Source organism: Suillus subalutaceus (genome assembly GCF_016647625.1).
Source record: "Suillus subalutaceus strain FC151 chromosome Unknown DFJ58scaffold_15, whole genome shotgun sequence".
Classification (NCBI taxonomy): domain Eukaryota; kingdom Fungi; phylum Basidiomycota; class Agaricomycetes; order Boletales; family Suillaceae; genus Suillus; species Suillus subalutaceus.
Window position 1 is genome coordinate 256,099 of NW_024540264.1, and position 16,241 is coordinate 272,339.

Consider the following 16,241-nt stretch of genomic DNA (forward strand, 5'->3'; position numbering starts at 1 on the left):
TTCGCTTCTCCTTAACTGGCCGCAGGACCCACTGCAGATAAAGGATCATCAATATCATGAAGCCTATCTTGACGAGAGCCGGCTATTTCACAGAGCACGCCATTTTTGGTGTTATTTGAAGGGGCTCGAAAAGACTCGAAACTTACACCGTCAACTTTCTCTTCAGACCACTTCCGTGCCAACCGTTCAAGTCGGCTGCCATGTCAACTCTAGTCCTCGGACCTGTATGACAATCCTGGCATATCCCTCTCGAGTTCAAAACAATCATTAAGTTATTACCCTGTGCCCAGGAGTTCTTGACACACACCGCTCGCTTACTCTAACTGAATCCCAAGTTCGTTCGGACCACACTCGATTCACTCAAAGTTTCACCAGCATACTAAGTAATATCATAAATGCTTTCCCTAGTGCTCGAAGATAATGCGTGGCAGATGCTGACAGGTATTGAATATTGCCATGCCATTGAATGACCTGCTAGTATCTTCAAGGCTTAGTTCACTATTGATGTGAGACTCGGGTGGGTAGCTTGTGCGCAGAGGAACCACCTGAATATAGGCCCAGTACAAGTCTGGTTAGCCGTTTCCTGAGCACCATACCTATGTGCTATAATCATGATGAAACAACTTGAAAGTAGACACTGAGAGTCGGGAGTCGGAAGTTTGTACGTATTGTCTCAAAAGTCGTACGTGGTGACTGACGTGGTGCTTATGAAAGCTTGACATGAACTGCCAGCAAGCTCTATTCGCCGTCTCTTTCCTTTCGACGTTGGCTGTCCTTGTATTTAGCTTTCATTGGTTGCGAGCAAAGCTAAGAGAGGCTGGTTACGACGTCTCACGACTTATACTTATAGGATTAGAACCAAAAATCGATACCACCCAATTCCCTGACCGATACCAGCAACACTCTAATGGCATTCGGTATCGACAGTTCGTATACACAAGTGATCGCTTTGGCACTGGCGGTGGCCAGCAGCGTGTTCATCTTCGTCAAGTTCGGCTCTTCGTCGAGTGCGTTCGTGGTCTGAATGGCCGTTTCATACTCTTCGGCACGTCTTTCCGCTAATGCGTTTCTAATGTAGAACGAAAGCCAGTACTAAACCCCCAGGTTTGGCAAGAGTTCTCACTCAAGGAAAAGATCGTCATATCGCCCAATACCGCCATGTGCGTTCAATTGCGTGTCCTTCATGATAACCATTGAATGACCGCTGTGGCCGCTTAGCTACCGGTTTGCCCTGCCTCACCCGCAGGACGTCCTTGGCCTGCCCATTGGGCAGCACATTTCGGTCTCTACAGAGATCAATGGAAAGGACGTCATGCGTAGCTATACCCCAACTAGCAGTGATGACGACCTCGGCCACTTTGACCTTCTCATCAAAGTAAGTCGCCGTTTCCACTTAGGACTTGACCAACCATTCTTATTGGGGCTGCAGTCATATGAGAAGGGCAACATTTCGCGCTACGTCTCTCTTCTTAAGATTGGCGACAAGGTCCGCATTCGTGGTCCGAAGGGTGCTTTCAAGTATACCCCCACCCTGTCTCGCGAGATCGGTATGATTGCGGGTGGTACCGGCATTACTCCCATGCTGCAAATCATCCGTGCTGCCTTGAAGAACTCCGAAGACAAGACGAAGCTCAACCTCATCTACGCCAATGTCAATTTTGAGGACATTCTTCTTAAGAAGGAGCTCGATGATCTCGCTGCAGCCCACCCCAAGCGATTCCAGGTTTACTATGTACTCAACAATCCTCCGCAGGGTTGGAATGGTGGTACGGGTTTTGTAACCAAGGACCAGATCGAAAAACACATGCCTTCATCAAATCACGATATCAAGGTTCTTATGTGCGGTCAGTCAGGTGTTCGTTCTTTACACGTTACAAGTAGCTGATGATTCTCACGCAGGTCCACCACCGATGATCACTGCCATGAAGTAAGTGGAATTGGTATTTGAATTTGGGCAACACATTAACAAATGCTTTATAGAAAACATCTTGCGGAGCTCAATTACCCTGCTCCTCGCACAATCAGCAAATTGGAAGACCAGGTAATTAAGCCACTCTCAAACGCCGATGTTCGATCTGCTAACGTCACTTTACAGATTTTTGCTTTCTAAATACATATTGGTTTGGCTCGAGTAGAGTTGGCAATGTAATCGAACTAATACAATTGGCATTTGGTTTTATACCTAGCGGGACGTGGATTGAAGCGCGGTTTAGGAGCAAACACTTCATCTGCCGAAAGGCACAGTCCGTGACTACTGCGTAACCACAGAGGACATCGGCCTGAATTTGAATATGTTCTAATCTCCTGTGTCCTAACGAGTTCAGGTAGCTACAGGTGAAGTAGCTCGGAGGCTCCAGACGACGGTCGGTTTTGCAGTAAGAATTTGGAATAGCCAGACTACATGACACTCCGAGCTGAGGCGAAACCACGTAGCACATGGTGCAGCATAACCCAAGCCTACCCCCTTAATACCCTAGCCTGTCAGCGCCAGTGCTCAGCGCGCAGCTCCAACAGTGCTTCGGCCAGAGCCCCTTACAGAGCTCGTGAATCCTAATCACTACTGTAACTTGTTGCTCCCCTGTCTGTTACGTTTCAGGCTGACCAACTAGGCGGTGTCATGAGACCGTCCCTTGAGTCCGCCAGCATCCTCAGTACCCGACTCTCTCATACTATTCTAATATTTACATTTTACATTGCCAGATGTCCAAACCCATCCTCTACACATTCGGTCCTTCCATCTGGGCTGCCGTACCAGAGCTTGCCTTGTGAGCTTCAGCTTTCCTGATGTGACATGTCCAAGCAACGCTAATGCCATCCTAGGATCGAATTGGGATATGCTCGAGATGATATCGAGAAGAAGGCCGTGAACCTCGCGGAGGGCGAGAATTTCGCTCCTGCCTTCCTGAAGATCGCAAGTTTTCATCCTATGGAAATATTGACCGCTTACCACTTTACCAGAATCCCCAAGGGACATTACCAACCCTTGAAGCCGGAGGAAAGGCATACCTCAGTACTGCTGAGGTGACATCGTACCTTGTGGCCCATGCTAGTAACCGTGTCGCCGTTGCCCCCGGAACTGACTTCATCAGCAAAATTCATGAAGAGCAGTACGACCCAAATTTCCCCATGCTGTCAGCTGTAAGATGCATTGCAAGTAAATAGAATATGCCTCATTGACAAATTTGATTTCAGCGTGACGAGGACGAACTACGAAGTAAAGCGTCTGGATTTTCTATGATGTTCATCCAGAACCGTGAGTACCGCAGCGCTACCCCTGTATCTACTAATAACCCACCTCATCTGTTCTAGGTCAGGACGCATTGGCAAAGCACTCAGGAGCCTCCCAGAGCGCTAACCACCGAGAGTTTTATGACGCAAAGATCGCTGAGAACGGCAGGGTTCTATCGATCTACCAAGCCAAGGCACCAGAGAACGTCAAGAACAGCTTCTTTGAGTATTCTAGGGCCCACTGGGACACCTTGAAGGCCTTCATTCTGGAAGAACTCCCTGACGTTCTTCCGGAGAGCGGCTTCCTTGGAGGTGACAAACCTGGTGAAGATGATTTCCATCTTGCAGCCTGGCTAGCGCGCATTGTCTTCGTTGCTGGTGGAGGGGACTCAGAGAAAGACGGTGTGCGTGCTATTGAGAAGGAGCTGGGTAGGCCAACTCCGGAAAAAGTCGAGTCATACTGGACAGCATGGAGTGGGCGGAAGAGTTGGCAAGAGGTGTATGCCAATGGACTGCATTAAATGCGTATCGATCATGAATCGATGTAGTCACGAGAAATTGTATACATTATTCTATATATATTACTTGCAGAGGAGTAATCTTTGATCGATGGGTAGAAATCTCACTATATGCAGCGGTGAGCTCAACCGCGCTTTGCATTTACTGTCATGCTGCCATGAAACATGATCATCATTTACGCGGAAATTTACCAACAGCACACAGGTATATGATGGAAACGAGCATCAGTGATACTGCGAAGAATCGCAACTACATGGTAAAGCTCGCTATGACACTTCTCACCTAGGAGACCATACTAAGCATTCAAAAAATGGGTGATACATGAGATGACATCGAAGATACATTACTACTGTGGCCTGCCTGCACCATTTAGGTATGTCTTTCGTCGATGGCGACTACCCTGCGAAGGTTTATTACGGTTTGGATAAATTAGGTGGCAGATGGATAGACTTGGAAGTACTTGTACTTGCATACATGCTATTTAGATACGGCAGATGTTATGGAAATATCCAGCGCCGGACGACCCATATAAAGATAGGGAGTTCGCGGATGTGGACCGACTCTAGATGTCATCTAGGACGTGGCCTTCATGACATCACGCTCTTCATTTGCATCCGGGAGTCTTCCAGCATCTCCGACCTGCACTCCCGCAACCTGTTTGCGACGATCGGTATAGCGTTTTTAGACAAACACTGGATGACACGCACATCTGTAGAATGGAAGTAACAGCATCCATTCCCCGCTGGTATTCTTCTTCCGTTGGTTCTCTATCCACCGTTCGCGCAAGTTGTATGGCTGAATCGTAATAATGTAATTCCGAGAGGCCTTCTTCATCCTTTGGCAGGAGTGGCAGAAGAAACCTGAAATGATGTAGCATGCGTGCATGGGGTTTCAAATTTGGATGACTGGGTATAACGAGACGTGTTCGGGCGTCTGACCAAATCAAAACCACATAATGTGCGGAAGTAGTGTTGCTCACCAATTTCCGCGATCGTATCAAGGAGAGCACGTCTAAAACGAATACCGCTGAGTCTAGTGCCTGCCGTGCGTTTTGAAACCCGTGATAAGAACAACCTGATCCCATGCTTACCTGGTCTACCCCACCCACTATGAACTGTGTTGCGTGGCTGTGATTCATATGACACCAAGCAAGAACGCGCAAATTCTTGTGAAATATATTCATGAACGGGCTTACGGATATTTAGAGCACATGCCTACATCTGAAAATTAAATATGACGCACCTGAGGAACTTCCCTCCTAACGATCGAATGGTGCGTCTTCGCAATCCTCTGCAATCGGCGACGTACTGCAATTCGCCGTTTCACACAGAGGGCGATGGATATGATGCACTACAAATAATTAAACGGTGCCATCACGAGAAGCCACCTACATTTCGCAAATAAAGCTTACCACAAGCAGGTATGTTACTGCAATGACCACAGCATCCCAGTTGTTTGTCCAAGACCTGATAGGTGAAGTTCGGACGGCCTGTGACAACAACAAGGCACCTGATATGGCAAAGAAACAACCAGTAACGAGAACAAGGAGCGCGTAACAGATATCAGAGACCCAAGCCTGTGCTCGAAGTGATAGTTTTCGCATTCAAAGACATGTACACTCGTAGTGTCAGTCACGGTATTGCACCATTGCTTTGTATTACGTAAAAATGCGGTTCAATTCTCGAGTTATGGCTTACTATTACTTTGGACGTTGTTGGAACTTACATGACGACTTCTACGGAACCGCCTTACTATCTCTTGGTATCTCATTCGTCTCTTCAGCACAGCTCAGGTCTTAGTTCCAACTCCCTCGCCCATGCAAGCGTAGAATATCGCTATGCGGACGACTCGCCTTTGGTGCTGTTGTCGCGTCATCCTGACGAGCATGTTCTTGTGTTAAATCATGATCCGGCGAAAGGAGACATACCAACGGTCCAGAGCACTTCTAGTCATATGGCTGTGACAGGCATCAAGGTGTCTGTGGCACCTGGCGCTAGCGTCAACGAGGACCACAGCACGAACGATAATATGTATGTTCTAGAAGTTGTATCCACTTCTGACGACCAGTAAGTGGTTCCTTTTTTGCCAGTCGACTTGATGAGACCTCAGTTTTTCTCCTCAGCTTGAGCATGGAGTCATCCCATGTCTACTTGCAGAATCCCCAAGCAATAGTTGCTCGGTTCAAACAGAGGTCTGCTCAGTTTAATTGTCAAGTCTCTGGCTCTATAATCTCCACAGAAATACGGTGCTTCGTTGCGTCTTCGATTACCCTGGAATTGGAAAGACCGGTGGTATCCTACCATCTCGGTCTAGCTCACAGCCCAGGTCACCAGGTCGCTCGACATAGTTTCACGCATGTAATACATCATATCCCAACCACAGCTACTTTTCTCCCACTATGAGAGAAATGCAGGAGTGTATATCATCGGCGTTTATTGCCTTTACCACCTTTCCGTTGTTGAAGCGTTGAAGGGCCTGTATTGGACTTTGCGACGGGCGTGCTTGCTTTAGTTTCCTCGCCAGAAGAGAGAAGAGCAGATAGCCTATTGTAGATAGGCATGTCAACTCATGGATTGCATATAATGGATACGTACCTTCTGGGATCGTCACTCTGGATGGACTTCTCTATACTCGCAGCCTTCCCTTGTTGTCCTTTCAGTCCGTCGAGCGTTTCTGGGTCCAATTGTTTCTGCACGAGCATGAGACCAAAAATCAAACCATAAACACGTCAAGCTCACTATGATATAGGGCATTGCAAGCATCAACACGCCAGTCAATGCCATGATCATCATCATTGGGCTCTGGAACATCCCCAGGAGATTGAAGGATTCACGAGGCGAGAAGTATCTATTCTTGTGACGGGGGGTCAGCACAATTGGATAGGGAAGGCTAAAGGAGGTTGTCGTAAGGAGAGGAGTGCCGAATATGTAAGGTCGGACTTCTGGCAGGGGCTCGGAAGGAGAGACATCTACTCGAACCTAGGTGGGTCTAATGAGCGCTGCACGAAACCGTAGAGGGAGGGCTTACGTGGTCAAACGAATAATCATGGGATAGTACGGAGAGAACATATGTCCCTGGGGGAACATCTAATCTGCGCAAGTTCGAGGTGGGAACATGCTCTAGTGAAACGTAGCCTTACATTGAAAAGTTTCCATTCCGTGTTACGCGACCTGACATCTTTCCTGCATCGAGAAGGACCTTGGCGGATGCGAGCGCCCCATAGTCTAGTTACTGCGATGTGAAGTGCTTGACACGTAGTCCGTACGGAGGACTCACTAGGACATAGGTTATTCCATTGTATGTACCCGTGCAACTCCACGGCAAAGATGACACTGGAGAAAACAATAAGACAACTGATAGAGAGAAGGCTATTGGACTTGCCTTGACCACGAGAGGAGGAAGCCCAACAACGAAAGGGTGTGCACCATCTTCATTACTAGTATGGACGCGTCAAACGCTTGCGGCTGTGAGTCGTCGGAAGCCTTTGGACAACAACACCAAATAACGAATCAAAGTGCAATATGGTGCAATGTATGGCATACTGCTTCCTCTACTTGCAACAGCAGATCGACCAACGATGCGTCAAAAGCGGGCGAAGACATACCGCAAACTAATGCATCTGTATTCCATGTCTTTTGGATTCAGACAGCCTTACCAGATTCTCGGTATGTCCATAGTGCGACAAACGATTGCACCACCCTAAGTCCTTCCACAGTAGACTCAGAAATGTGCCAAATAGCTATGGATGCCAAGCTGGATCTCATCAAACAGTTTTCTACCGTACTCCAGGGAAATGTGAAGCCAAGTGAGTCTTCCCGCACGCCCGCAATGTCGTTTGCTAAACGTCTGACAAGTATGTTTTCAGTGATCACGCAATGCTGTATGCACGAGCTGTATCTCCAAGGAAAGGTGCGGCAACCTGCCGTTGACCTCGCAAAGATGTTCGAACGCCGCAAATGCAACCATCGAGAGGCTATCCCTGGAGACGAATGCCTCTCGAGCGTAGTAGGTGCGCACCGTTTCATCCTTATGGTCCCTCCACGCAGGATCTAATCACTGTACCTACTCGCCAAGGGGACACTAACAAGCATCGGTATGTTGTCGCCACGCAATCGCAATCCCTGCGCAATGGACTGCGCATCATACCTGCGGTACCTGTAATTCGCATAAATCGCGCAGTCATGGTACTCGAGCCACCGAGTGAAGCTACACTGAAAGCCAAGGAGCTGGTAGGAGGTGTCAAAATACAATCAGGTCTGAACTTAACGTTGCTACTAGACTGAGGAGCAATCCCTTCGTCCGTCCGCCCCAGAGCTTGCTACCGTACCCCAAGATAAACCAATGCCAAAGAAGAGGAAGGGTCCAAAGGGGCCCAATCCTCTGAGCGTCAAGAAGAAAAAGAATCCAAATCCAGCAGCCTCTGCCCGACCTTCGCAAAAAACCAAGGCCGAGTCATCAGACACTCCATTGAGCACTACTCAATTCCCAGGGCAAAAACGGAAACGTGATTCTCAGGAAGATAAGCGCGAAGAACAGAGTGTAGAAATGACCGATGCAGCTCAGAGCATTACCTCGACCAGGACGAGGAAAAGGCGTAGAAAGGCTCCTGCCGTTTCATCTCCATCATAGTAGTACATGCTAGTTATCATCTTAATACAATTCATCCGACGAGGTCGACTTCAAACCGAGTTACCGCAAATCTTGTTATTCCACTGCAGCAAGACATACGTTCGAAGTATCATGTAAAGTGTGCAGGTCATGATACAATATTCGAAATCCAAAGGTATACCACGACAACGCTCAAAACTAACAACCACCACGAAGACGAAGAACAAGGTGCAAAGTACTCTCCTTCTGAATGTTATAATCAGAGAGCGTACGACCGTCTTCCAACTGCTTTCCTGCGAAGATAAGGCGTTGCTGGTCAGGAGGAATGCCTTCCTTGTCCTGAATCTTTGCCTTCACATTGTCGATAGTATCGGATGACTCCACCTCCAAGGTGATGGTCTTCCCCGTGAGGGTCTTGACAAAGATCTGCATGCCTCCGCGAAGACGCAAGACCAAGTGAAGGGTGGACTCCTTCTGAATGTTGTAATCCGAGAGCGTGCGACCGTCTTCCAACTGCTTTCCAGCGAAGATAAGGCGCTGCTGATCAGGGGGGATGCCTTCCTTGTCCTGAATCTTCGCCTTCACGTTGTCGATGGTGTCGGATGATTCCACCTCCAAGGTGATGGTCTTACCCGTGAGGGTTTTGACAAAGATCTGCATGCCACCACGGAGACGTAGCACGAGGTGAAGGGTGGATTCCTTCTGAATGTTGTAATCAGAGAGAGTGCGGCCGTCTTCCAACTGCTTTCCGGCAAAGATGAGACGTTGTTGGTCAGGAGGAATGCCTTCCTTATCCTGAATCTTCGCCTTCACGTTGTCGATGGTGTCGGAGGACTCCACTTCCAACGTGATGGTCTTACCCGTGAGGGTCTTGACGAAGATCTGCATCCCTCCGCGGAGACGCAAGACCAGGTGAAGGGTAGACTCCTTCTGAATGTTGTAATCCGAGAGCGTGCGGCCATCCTCGAGCTGCTTGCCAGCGAAGATGAGACGCTGCTGGTCTGGAGGAATACTGCGACACAACCGTCAGCTGCAAGTCTCAATCTCTGAAACGCATACATACCCCTCTTTGTCTTGGATCTTGGCCTTAACGTTATCGATAGTGTCAGCAGGCTCGACCTCTAACGTAATGGTCTTGCCGGTAAGGGTCTTGACAAAAATCTGCATCCTGTAAACTCATCGTCAGCCTCACATACATGTAGAAGTTAGCGATCAGACTCACCTGAAGTTGAGAGTAGGTTGTGAGGATTGGTGAGACCCTAAAGCTGATGACACCTCGCTTATATACACTGCGGAGCGGAGTTTAAATAACCCCATACACACTGGCCACAGCCCGCTTCTTTGTGGTAGTGTCAGGTGCACCGCCAACAGGGTATACTTACAGCATCCTTTCCCGAGTTGAAATATCTGTTGAGCCCACATTTTTGCTGAAAGATTATTTTTACTAAACATTTTGTGGACCGCCCAAGTCAATTATTCCTGGTTCAATCTTAATCGATTAATCCTTGAGATCCAGCTTCCTTATAACCACGCATTCTGAACGAGTCAACTCATTCATCATACCACAGCCTGATGGTCAGATCTTTCTCCATTGAAGCAGAAGCCATGATGTTACGAACAGGATGAGTCTGAGCGGTGAGTTCAGTGTATGACAAGCTTTTGCTGAAGCTTTTCTTACCGCAATTGCTAAGACAGCATCTGCGCAAAGAACATCAGCCACTGAACACAGTAGAACTAAAGAAATGCACCTCTGTGGCCTTCAAGGACTTGTAGCACTTCGCGACTCTGCAAGTCCCATACATATATTTTTGCGTCCTCACTGCCACTCACCACGTATAATCCTCGAGTGGTACTGAAGCAAGTGAACAGACAATATGTCCTGTTGGTATGACCAGTGTACGTTTTGACGCAACGTGTCTTCTGGTAGTCCCAAAGTCTGATTGTTGAGTCCTGGGTTGCTGATAAAATAAATTTCGAGTTCGGAGAGAATTTGACGTGTGAACTGAGAGCACCGAGTCAGTACCACGCGAAAGAATGACGGAAAGCATTCACCATATAGGGTTATCGTCATCGACAATTGTCTTCAAACACTGTCCGGACTCAGCATCCCAAATTCGTCTAGATTTCGTCAGAGAAAAACCTCGCCATAGCCTGATGTACTCACATCAGTCCATCCATCGCGCAGGATACTATGAGCGTTCCGTCGTGATTAAAACTGACAGCAGTCACAGGATCAGAGTGGGCAGGAAGAATCTTTAATGATTTCCCTGGTAACGTTCGGCTGATATTCAATGCGTAAGTCAAATTGACGGACCTCTTGCTACGTCCCAGACGCGAACAGTTTCATCAAATCCCCCGGTGACCAAAAGATTAGATCTGGGGTTGAAGTTAACGCAGAAAACGAAATTTGTGTGCCCTAGGAGGGTTTTCACAGTAGAATTCTGAAATAAAAGGTTTAATGATAGGCAGGACCGAAGTAGAGGCAGCGCACCGTCTCTAAACTCCAAAGTATGATACTCTTATCGTCCGATGCGGAGGCAAGAAATTCCCCATCGTTGGACCAGGCGACATCATTAACACCCTCAGTATGACCTTCGAAAGTTCTCAAGATCTCTCCTGAGTATGCATCCCACAGCTTTACCAGTTTGTCGGCGGCTTGCTTGCAAAGTTTTCAGGGTCAACAGCGTGCAACAAATTAGCAGGACGAAGAGGCGCACCTGACGATGCAAGCATGGTGCCATCTGGACTGAACTTGAGGGAGGATATTGCCATAGTGTGTCCGCTCAGAATGTATTTTACTGCATATTGTGGCCTCGATCTATTTGTGTTCGGCATTGTCGCATCTGGAACAGGAGTAGACTGTATGCGCCCGTTCGGAAGATGATGATCTGAAGTTGTTTCCTCGACCCCTTCGTCTGAGCTCTCATTTGACACGACGGCGTCGATTTGTGAGGTGTCTCCGTTAGCCCCGTTCATCGAGCAATCGTCTTCGACGGCCATGAGCAACTAGAAAGTTGCTGGGTGAATAGAATGTGAGTCCTCAGTCTGATAGCAATACGTACCTGCACATATAGTACGAAGAGGACTCTAGATCAATTAATCGAAGTGTTTCAGTCCCGGTGTCTGGGGTCTATCAACTTTTTAGTTTTTGCTCTTCCACTACACATATCCTTCAAAAACAACGCGGCAATGGCAGCAACAGCAGCGTGGCTTTCCCCTCCTTCACGGACAGAGCTTATTGAAAATCTGGTATCCGGTGTTGGTGTGTGATTGTTAATTATTTACTGTCGATCTTGCACTCATGCAATCCCAGACCGTTACAACCCATCAAATGTCGGTATTCTCGAGGATTACCTCTACCACCAGATCCGCAGCGAGGAATATGACTGCCTTGCTAACCTGGCTATCTTGAAGCTGTAAGTTCTATATGATTCATCTTGGAAGCTCAAATATCGATACCTTGGTCTCAGCTACCAATTCAACCCTGACCTCTTCAATCCCGACGTGGTGATTAATATCCTCCTCAAAGCTCTTACAGCGGAGCCTTTCCCAGACTTCAACCTCTGCATATCTCTCCTCGATGACCGACCGCCAAACTCTACGCTCGACGAGCCCGACCCATTACCTACGCTCCTGCCACTCCTCATGAATCTCTACAACCTTCTTCACCAGTGTCGTTTCTCTGCGTTTTGGGTCCTGTACCGGTCCGATGATTTGGAGGTTATAAGAGAGAATTATACAGTGGAGTGTGCAGGATTCGAAGATGCCATCCGGGAAGTCGCCGCACGATCAGTCAGGGCTACTTTCACGCGGATCAGCAGTGAGAGGCTGGGAACCTATGTAGATCTATCAGGTTTGTCATGAGCCATGTATCACTTCTGTCCAGCTGTTGATATTGTTTTTATAGGACCAGAGCTAGAGGCTTGGGTCGCAAAACAGCGATGGACATTTGATTCATCGACTGGTGTGGTCAGCATACCACCAAACCCTGACAATCAGATTGAATCGGTCGTCATTCAAGAGCACATCAAGCTTCCACGTGAGTTTTCATTTGATGCAATTTTTGGACCGCGGTCAATCTACTTGATTATTTGTAGAGCTCAGCAAGGTCATTTCGCATACTGTACAGGTCAAATGATGACTTGACCCGACAATATTCGTGTACATTGTACATTAGCCACTTAATATGATGTCGATGGATGTGATGCAACTTGGACGATGATATGTATAGCTATAGTACATATTTGTGTGATACAGCGGGAAACACAAGTAGAACGTCAGAACATGAAGCTTGAGATTCAAAGGGCAATAATGAAGTACCAAGAAGACATCCGTCTGTGTATTTCTTCGAGACCGACGAAAATTTCACGCTGCCCAAAATGCAGCAAGCGTCCCCCAAGTTGCCATCACAATGGCTATTGCGAGCAATGAAACATCAACCAAACCATACCTTCCCTCAAGGGCGATTTTGGCTGATATAGGACCAATGACGCAGATCACGAAGGCTGAGAATGAACCAAGGAAGGCCATAAGGGAGCTAAACTCCGGAACGAGGATCGACACCAAAATAGACAGCGCGGGGATAGATACGCGCCCGACAATGAAGAATACGCGATTCAAAAGTTGACGGGCAGTAGAAAGCTGAGTGTCTAGCTGGGGTTTGACACCACCCTGAAACGGCGTATGATTATCTATACCGAGCATGATTTCGAGGATGACATTGAGCTAGACAAAAGCATATCAGTATTGAGTCCTCTAGGAGTGCATATCGCTCACTGGCCGCGTGCTGAGAGGAAACTTTGTGCTGTTCACGGAAGTTTCAGTGTCAGAAAAGGAGGGGAGTTGCTGAAACTCACAGAGGAGTTGACACCAACGTCCATAGTGCAATTTCGTTGATCCATGAGTTATAACCAGGAGTGCTCATGAGGTCCTTACTGACCTAGATGCGCCGTCAATGTCTCAGGTCGTCATCCAAAAGTTGAGATTATAAGGCTCACCTCGTCGCTCACGTTTCGTCCGAACATCAAGTACCCAGCATAACCAATAACCCCATAGATGAATGTGGTAACGACCTATTGAGGATCGGGAAATGGTGAACAACAAACTAAAAACGCCGTAGCAAATCCACTCACGAAAGCCCAGTTGATCATGTTATTAAACTCGGAAGGATCAACCATGTCACGAGCCAATGATGGTATTACAGCATGGCCAGAGAACTAAAACATTGACAATGAGTGACATGTCTCGGGAATCGCATGCAAGATGAGACATACGCCAGCCATTAACAAGCCAAAAGCAACTCCAAGCTCTGTCATAGAGCCAGTCCCCCACGACGTTGCGGCCGGACTCCAGAGACTGCCAGGAGCATCTGGCTTAGAAAAGCCATCTATGAAAATGACAAGAATGATGAGGAGTGTCGAACAGATGCCAAGGATCGAGGTATAAGAGAGTATGGACAGCGGTAGAAAAACCAGCGGTACCAATCTATCATTTAAAGGGTCGAGAAACCATGAGAAGTGTGTCGGCAGCATCAGGAAGCAACACTTACACGACAATGGATGCGATTTTAAACGTGTCTGAGGAATACGCTGGCATGACTTCGTGCATAGGAGTCAGCGGCTAGAGTGACGAAAGCAACACTAAAGATACATCAAACAATGTGACCAAGTCTCATTTAGAAAACACGCTGACCCGACGGCAAAAAGTTCAAGACAAAACATAATCGTGGTCAGGGCGGTCGACTTGGGACCAAACGCCTTACGACCAATGTCGGCGTATGACCTCAAACGAGGGTCCTCCAAGATGATACCAGCAAGAATCTTAGCACTGTTGTATGCGGTGAGTTGGAGAGCATGGTTAAAAAGTGCGAGTTCAACTGACGTATAGCAATTCAAGAAGCCCATAAACACGATGAGAGCCGTTCCACCGATCCAACCAGCATATGCGAAGGCCAGGGGCTCGGATAGCATTCCTATGCCCAGTAATATCGCGATACTGTTGAATAACTGAGCGATTAACCTCACTTAGCAGAGACATTTGCGATCAGATAACAACACCTACTGTCTGCCCGTAGGTACTTTGTCCTCCGTAATTGTGTGGTTTCCTCAGGGTAACCGACGACTTGCGCCGTAGTAAAGACCGATCTGTTGGGATGCGTGACTCTTCACCGACGTAGGCATCTGAATCAGATCCCCCATAACTGATTTGATTACTGGATGTGGAAGATGCTTTAAGTAAAGGAGCAGCTTCATCACTGGTTGATCGAGCGAGTTGACTTCCGCCAGCAGCAGTGATTTCCCGTGTATCAACAGGCCGCCGGGGGATAAAAGTTCGTGCAGGTTGCAAGACTGGACGCGACGATTCGTCCCAGTCCCACAACTCTGTCATGTCATCCCTGGGTATTGGAGTTAACTCGCCTTCCTCGTCGTCTTCTCCAAGGTAAGCCTCTTCATCCGACTCCTCGTCAGAAAAATGAGCGTTATATGGTATATTTGAACTGGCAAAGAATTGCGAGCGACGGTCTGCATTTAGAGTGAGACTAACTGTAGACCAGTAGGAGCAATTTCAGCACTCACATGAAGCGATAGCATCCCTCATGCTGCCTGAAGAACTAGTCACAGAGCCATAATTGAAGGGTATTCCTGCACCCGATGTGTAGGACGTCATCTTTGAATCTAAGACACTGTTATATCAATAATGTGTCAATGACAAGAGCATAAACTTTCAAACTTTGGTCGCGCGCGGCCGTGAAAATACTAGTGACAGAATAATGAACAGTTAGGGTCCACGGGAGATCCGGGCGAAAGCTGAAGGATTGATCAAATTTATGTTAGTCAGGAACCAGCTCCAAGAAATTTTATTCAATTGATCCTTCCATATGAAAGTTTCTGACGGCCGAACCGGCGAGTTCTATGTATGATATTGGCGATCACCATAGGAAAGTCGATTCAAAGACTAAAAGTTAACGTTACTGATCAATTGATGGTAACGAAACACATGGCCAGAAGCGCTCATGGTGGTGGCTTCAGGACCCCTACTAAGGACACCTCCGGGCAAAATTTGTCGCTAGGACTTGTCCGGACTAGGTTAGGAGTGGCCAGTCTGTGGGTGGTCCGGAGGCGGATGCTGAGACCTGAGGAGGTGACCCCCCTTTCGGACTCCGGTAGACAATGGGGAACGAAAAAAAAATTAAAATTTTCGTGTTCTTAATGAAATTTTGCTCTGGGCTCGCTCTGTGACCCCCGGCAATTGTACGCTATAGTAGCTAATCTAATCATCATCTTATTTCCGCTGTTGAGCGCTCAAGAAGCCTGATGGCGTGACACTGGTGAATCCGGACGAATTCAATGGTGATGGTGATTTCCAATCTTTCGATACAAAGTCGAAGAAAGCCGACGATGATTAGTTAATTTATTTTAACGAATCTGCAACAAATGTTCTGCGGTACAGTACTAGATTTCCATTCGGCTGATAATGTTTCTGATCTATGTCGGAGGTCCCCAAGTTAGAAGTGGGGAGGGGCAGTCCTATCAAGGGTCCTGTGGCTTCCCACTGACCTTCAATTGTTAAGCAATTTCATTAATTCTGCAGATCGTGTATACACGCACAATTTCAAACAATGGCAAAACCCGATTGAGTTTCTCTCCGAACGTCGCTCATCCCAAATGCATCATGATTCTTGATATGACAATTAATCTCTTTTAAATCATTCATGTAGGCATGTCTTTTTCCAGACCAGTTGGAAATTTTGTTTCTGGTCGTTATCCTGCTCGTCTCGCGATATTTGACAGCACATTTCCAGAATCCAGTTCCAGGAATATGTCGGAAAGTTCCGAACCCTATAGAGATATGATTTTAGTCGGTTTTGAAGTCCGCGGCCTGTTGTT

At 47.5% G+C, this 16,241-nt stretch overlaps 10 protein-coding genes across 10 annotated transcripts; 5 read left to right on the forward strand and 5 right to left on the reverse strand.

Annotated features, from left to right (window-relative positions):
- Window positions 1-200: 200 nt before the first annotated feature.
- Window positions 201-2,178, forward strand: DFJ58DRAFT_904432 (NADH-cytochrome b5 reductase; the record flags this gene model as incomplete). The annotated part of the gene is made up of 8 exons (XM_041394906.1): window positions 201-212; window positions 733-940; window positions 1,079-1,160; window positions 1,219-1,375; window positions 1,430-1,844; window positions 1,900-1,927; window positions 1,981-2,041; window positions 2,096-2,178. The coding sequence occupies 8 exons, from the start codon at window positions 201-203 to the stop codon at window positions 2,108-2,110; spliced, it is 978 nt and encodes a 325-aa protein (XP_041248121.1). The 3' UTR covers window positions 2,111-2,178.
- Window positions 2,179-2,618: 440 nt separating this feature from the next.
- On the forward strand, window positions 2,619-3,823 carry DFJ58DRAFT_768175 (uncharacterized protein). The gene is made up of 5 exons (XM_041388919.1): window positions 2,619-2,765; window positions 2,821-2,911; window positions 2,959-3,138; window positions 3,193-3,253; window positions 3,310-3,823. The coding sequence occupies exons 1-5, from the start codon at window positions 2,701-2,703 to the stop codon at window positions 3,747-3,749; spliced, it is 837 nt and encodes a 278-aa protein (XP_041248122.1). The 5' UTR covers window positions 2,619-2,700; the 3' UTR covers window positions 3,750-3,823.
- A 168-nt stretch (window positions 3,824-3,991) lies between these two features.
- Window positions 3,992-5,392, reverse strand: DFJ58DRAFT_768177 (uncharacterized protein). The gene is made up of 6 exons (XM_041388920.1): window positions 5,159-5,392; window positions 4,990-5,097; window positions 4,838-4,937; window positions 4,727-4,786; window positions 4,455-4,680; window positions 3,992-4,401 (listed from the first exon to the last, which is right to left on the reverse strand). The coding sequence occupies exons 1-6, from the start codon at window positions 5,348-5,350 to the stop codon at window positions 4,335-4,337; spliced, it is 753 nt and encodes a 250-aa protein (XP_041248123.1). The 5' UTR covers window positions 5,351-5,392; the 3' UTR covers window positions 3,992-4,334.
- Window positions 5,393-5,427: 35 nt separating this feature from the next.
- On the forward strand, window positions 5,428-5,993 carry DFJ58DRAFT_115761 (uncharacterized protein). Its single transcript, XM_041378696.1, has one exon. The coding sequence runs from the start codon at window positions 5,473-5,475 to the stop codon at window positions 5,815-5,817; it is 345 nt and encodes a 114-aa protein (XP_041248124.1). The 5' UTR covers window positions 5,428-5,472; the 3' UTR covers window positions 5,818-5,993.
- DFJ58DRAFT_115760 (uncharacterized protein) lies at window positions 5,994-7,231 on the reverse strand. The gene is made up of 7 exons (XM_041378695.1): window positions 7,129-7,231; window positions 7,024-7,079; window positions 6,887-6,971; window positions 6,775-6,838; window positions 6,486-6,725; window positions 6,342-6,436; window positions 5,994-6,290 (listed from the first exon to the last, which is right to left on the reverse strand). The coding sequence occupies exons 1-7, from the start codon at window positions 7,179-7,181 to the stop codon at window positions 6,170-6,172; spliced, it is 714 nt and encodes a 237-aa protein (XP_041248125.1). The 5' UTR covers window positions 7,182-7,231; the 3' UTR covers window positions 5,994-6,169.
- A 50-nt stretch (window positions 7,232-7,281) lies between these two features.
- On the forward strand, window positions 7,282-8,483 carry DFJ58DRAFT_768185 (Fcf1-domain-containing protein). The gene is made up of 5 exons (XM_041388921.1): window positions 7,282-7,412; window positions 7,463-7,552; window positions 7,613-7,756; window positions 7,822-7,976; window positions 8,026-8,483. The coding sequence occupies exons 1-5, from the start codon at window positions 7,325-7,327 to the stop codon at window positions 8,374-8,376; spliced, it is 828 nt and encodes a 275-aa protein (XP_041248126.1). The 5' UTR covers window positions 7,282-7,324; the 3' UTR covers window positions 8,377-8,483.
- Window positions 8,484-8,553: 70 nt separating this feature from the next.
- On the reverse strand, window positions 8,554-9,522 carry DFJ58DRAFT_654155 (polyubiquitin; the record flags this gene model as incomplete). Its single annotated transcript, XM_041381775.1, has 2 exons — window positions 8,554-9,367; window positions 9,419-9,522. The coding sequence occupies 2 exons, from the start codon at window positions 9,520-9,522 to the stop codon at window positions 8,554-8,556; spliced, it is 918 nt and encodes a 305-aa protein (XP_041248127.1).
- On the reverse strand, window positions 9,499-11,796 carry DFJ58DRAFT_115812 (WD40-repeat-containing domain protein). The gene is made up of 10 exons (XM_041378697.1): window positions 11,418-11,796; window positions 11,073-11,361; window positions 10,847-11,010; window positions 10,670-10,796; window positions 10,520-10,622; window positions 10,408-10,473; window positions 10,104-10,357; window positions 10,034-10,053; window positions 9,578-9,983; window positions 9,499-9,523 (listed from the first exon to the last, which is right to left on the reverse strand). Exons 2-9 carry the CDS (start codon window positions 11,353-11,355, stop codon window positions 9,906-9,908), a joined length of 1,095 nt encoding a protein of 364 aa, XP_041248128.1. The 5' UTR covers window positions 11,356-11,361; window positions 11,418-11,796; the 3' UTR covers window positions 9,499-9,523; window positions 9,578-9,905.
- On the forward strand, window positions 11,471-12,574 carry DFJ58DRAFT_768197 (ARM repeat-containing protein). Its single transcript, XM_041388922.1, has 5 exons — window positions 11,471-11,617; window positions 11,669-11,771; window positions 11,826-12,208; window positions 12,263-12,394; window positions 12,453-12,574. The coding sequence occupies exons 1-5, from the start codon at window positions 11,545-11,547 to the stop codon at window positions 12,491-12,493; spliced, it is 732 nt and encodes a 243-aa protein (XP_041248129.1). The 5' UTR covers window positions 11,471-11,544; the 3' UTR covers window positions 12,494-12,574.
- DFJ58DRAFT_768200 (transmembrane amino acid transporter protein-domain-containing protein) lies at window positions 12,575-15,222 on the reverse strand. The gene is made up of 11 exons (XM_041388923.1): window positions 15,085-15,222; window positions 14,931-15,029; window positions 14,416-14,876; window positions 14,236-14,360; window positions 14,052-14,181; window positions 13,904-13,974; window positions 13,629-13,839; window positions 13,488-13,571; window positions 13,353-13,427; window positions 13,226-13,294; window positions 12,575-13,080 (listed from the first exon to the last, which is right to left on the reverse strand). The coding sequence occupies exons 2-11, from the start codon at window positions 15,019-15,021 to the stop codon at window positions 12,721-12,723; spliced, it is 1,677 nt and encodes a 558-aa protein (XP_041248130.1). The 5' UTR covers window positions 15,022-15,029; window positions 15,085-15,222; the 3' UTR covers window positions 12,575-12,720.
- Window positions 15,223-16,241: the final 1,019 nt, after the last annotated feature.

What these genes read in the sequence shown, in the direction of transcription:
- DFJ58DRAFT_115761 (XM_041378696.1), top strand. Translation starts at nt 5,473, where the DNA reads ATGACGACTTCTACGGAACCGCCTTACTATCTCTTGGTATCTCATTCG.
- DFJ58DRAFT_768185 (XM_041388921.1), top strand. Translation starts at nt 7,325, where the DNA reads ATGCGTCAAAAGCGGGCGAAGACATACCGCAAACTAATGCATCTGTAT. An exon ending in CCAGGGAAATGTGAAGCCAA is followed by an intron (nt 7,553 to 7,612) that starts GTGAGTCTTCCC and finishes GTATGTTTTCAG; the next exon opens with TGATCACGCAATGCTGTATG. An exon ending in CACTGAAAGCCAAGGAGCTG is followed by an intron (nt 7,977 to 8,025) that starts GTAGGAGGTGTC and finishes CGTTGCTACTAG; the next exon opens with ACTGAGGAGCAATCCCTTCG.
- DFJ58DRAFT_768177 (XM_041388920.1), bottom strand. Translation starts at nt 5,350, where the DNA reads ATGCGAAAACTATCACTTCGAGCACAGGCTTGGGTCTCTGATATCTGT. An exon ending in CAGTAACATACCTGCTTGTG is followed by an intron (nt 5,098 to 5,158) that starts GTAAGCTTTATT and finishes AATTATTTGTAG; the next exon opens with TGCATCATATCCATCGCCCT. An exon ending in TGATACGATCGCGGAAATTG is followed by an intron (nt 4,681 to 4,726) that starts GTGAGCAACACT and finishes TGATTTGGTCAG; the next exon opens with ACGCCCGAACACGTCTCGTT.
- DFJ58DRAFT_768197 (XM_041388922.1), top strand. Translation starts at nt 11,545, where the DNA reads ATGGCAGCAACAGCAGCGTGGCTTTCCCCTCCTTCACGGACAGAGCTT. An exon ending in AAATCTGGTATCCGGTGTTG is followed by an intron (nt 11,618 to 11,668) that starts GTGTGTGATTGT and finishes ATGCAATCCCAG; the next exon opens with ACCGTTACAACCCATCAAAT. An exon ending in AACCTATGTAGATCTATCAG is followed by an intron (nt 12,209 to 12,262) that starts GTTTGTCATGAG and finishes TTGTTTTTATAG; the next exon opens with GACCAGAGCTAGAGGCTTGG.
- DFJ58DRAFT_115760 (XM_041378695.1), bottom strand. Translation starts at nt 7,181, where the DNA reads ATGAAGATGGTGCACACCCTTTCGTTGTTGGGCTTCCTCCTCTCGTGG. An exon ending in ATGATTATTCGTTTGACCAC is followed by an intron (nt 6,726 to 6,774) that starts GTAAGCCCTCCC and finishes AGACCCACCTAG; the next exon opens with GTTCGAGTAGATGTCTCTCC. An exon ending in CAGAGTGACGATCCCAGAAG is followed by an intron (nt 6,291 to 6,341) that starts GTACGTATCCAT and finishes TATCTACAATAG; the next exon opens with GCTATCTGCTCTTCTCTCTT.
- DFJ58DRAFT_768200 (XM_041388923.1), bottom strand. Translation starts at nt 15,021, where the DNA reads ATGACGTCCTACACATCGGGTGCAGGAATACCCTTCAATTATGGCTCT. An exon ending in AAAATCGCATCCATTGTCGT is followed by an intron (nt 13,840 to 13,903) that starts GTAAGTGTTGCT and finishes TTTAAATGATAG; the next exon opens with ATTGGTACCGCTGGTTTTTC. An exon ending in GACGAAACGTGAGCGACGAG is followed by an intron (nt 13,295 to 13,352) that starts GTGAGCCTTATA and finishes CGGCGCATCTAG; the next exon opens with GTCAGTAAGGACCTCATGAG.
- DFJ58DRAFT_115812 (XM_041378697.1), bottom strand. Translation starts at nt 11,355, where the DNA reads ATGGCCGTCGAAGACGATTGCTCGATGAACGGGGCTAACGGAGACACC. An exon ending in TACTTTGGAGTTTAGAGACG is followed by an intron (nt 10,797 to 10,846) that starts GTGCGCTGCCTC and finishes CTTTTATTTCAG; the next exon opens with AATTCTACTGTGAAAACCCT. An exon ending in GATGACGATAACCCTATATG is followed by an intron (nt 10,358 to 10,407) that starts GTGAATGCTTTC and finishes CGGTGCTCTCAG; the next exon opens with TTCACACGTCAAATTCTCTC.
- DFJ58DRAFT_768175 (XM_041388919.1), top strand. Translation starts at nt 2,701, where the DNA reads ATGTCCAAACCCATCCTCTACACATTCGGTCCTTCCATCTGGGCTGCC. An exon ending in CTCCTGCCTTCCTGAAGATC is followed by an intron (nt 2,912 to 2,958) that starts GCAAGTTTTCAT and finishes CCACTTTACCAG; the next exon opens with AATCCCCAAGGGACATTACC. An exon ending in ATTTCCCCATGCTGTCAGCT is followed by an intron (nt 3,139 to 3,192) that starts GTAAGATGCATT and finishes ATTTGATTTCAG; the next exon opens with CGTGACGAGGACGAACTACG.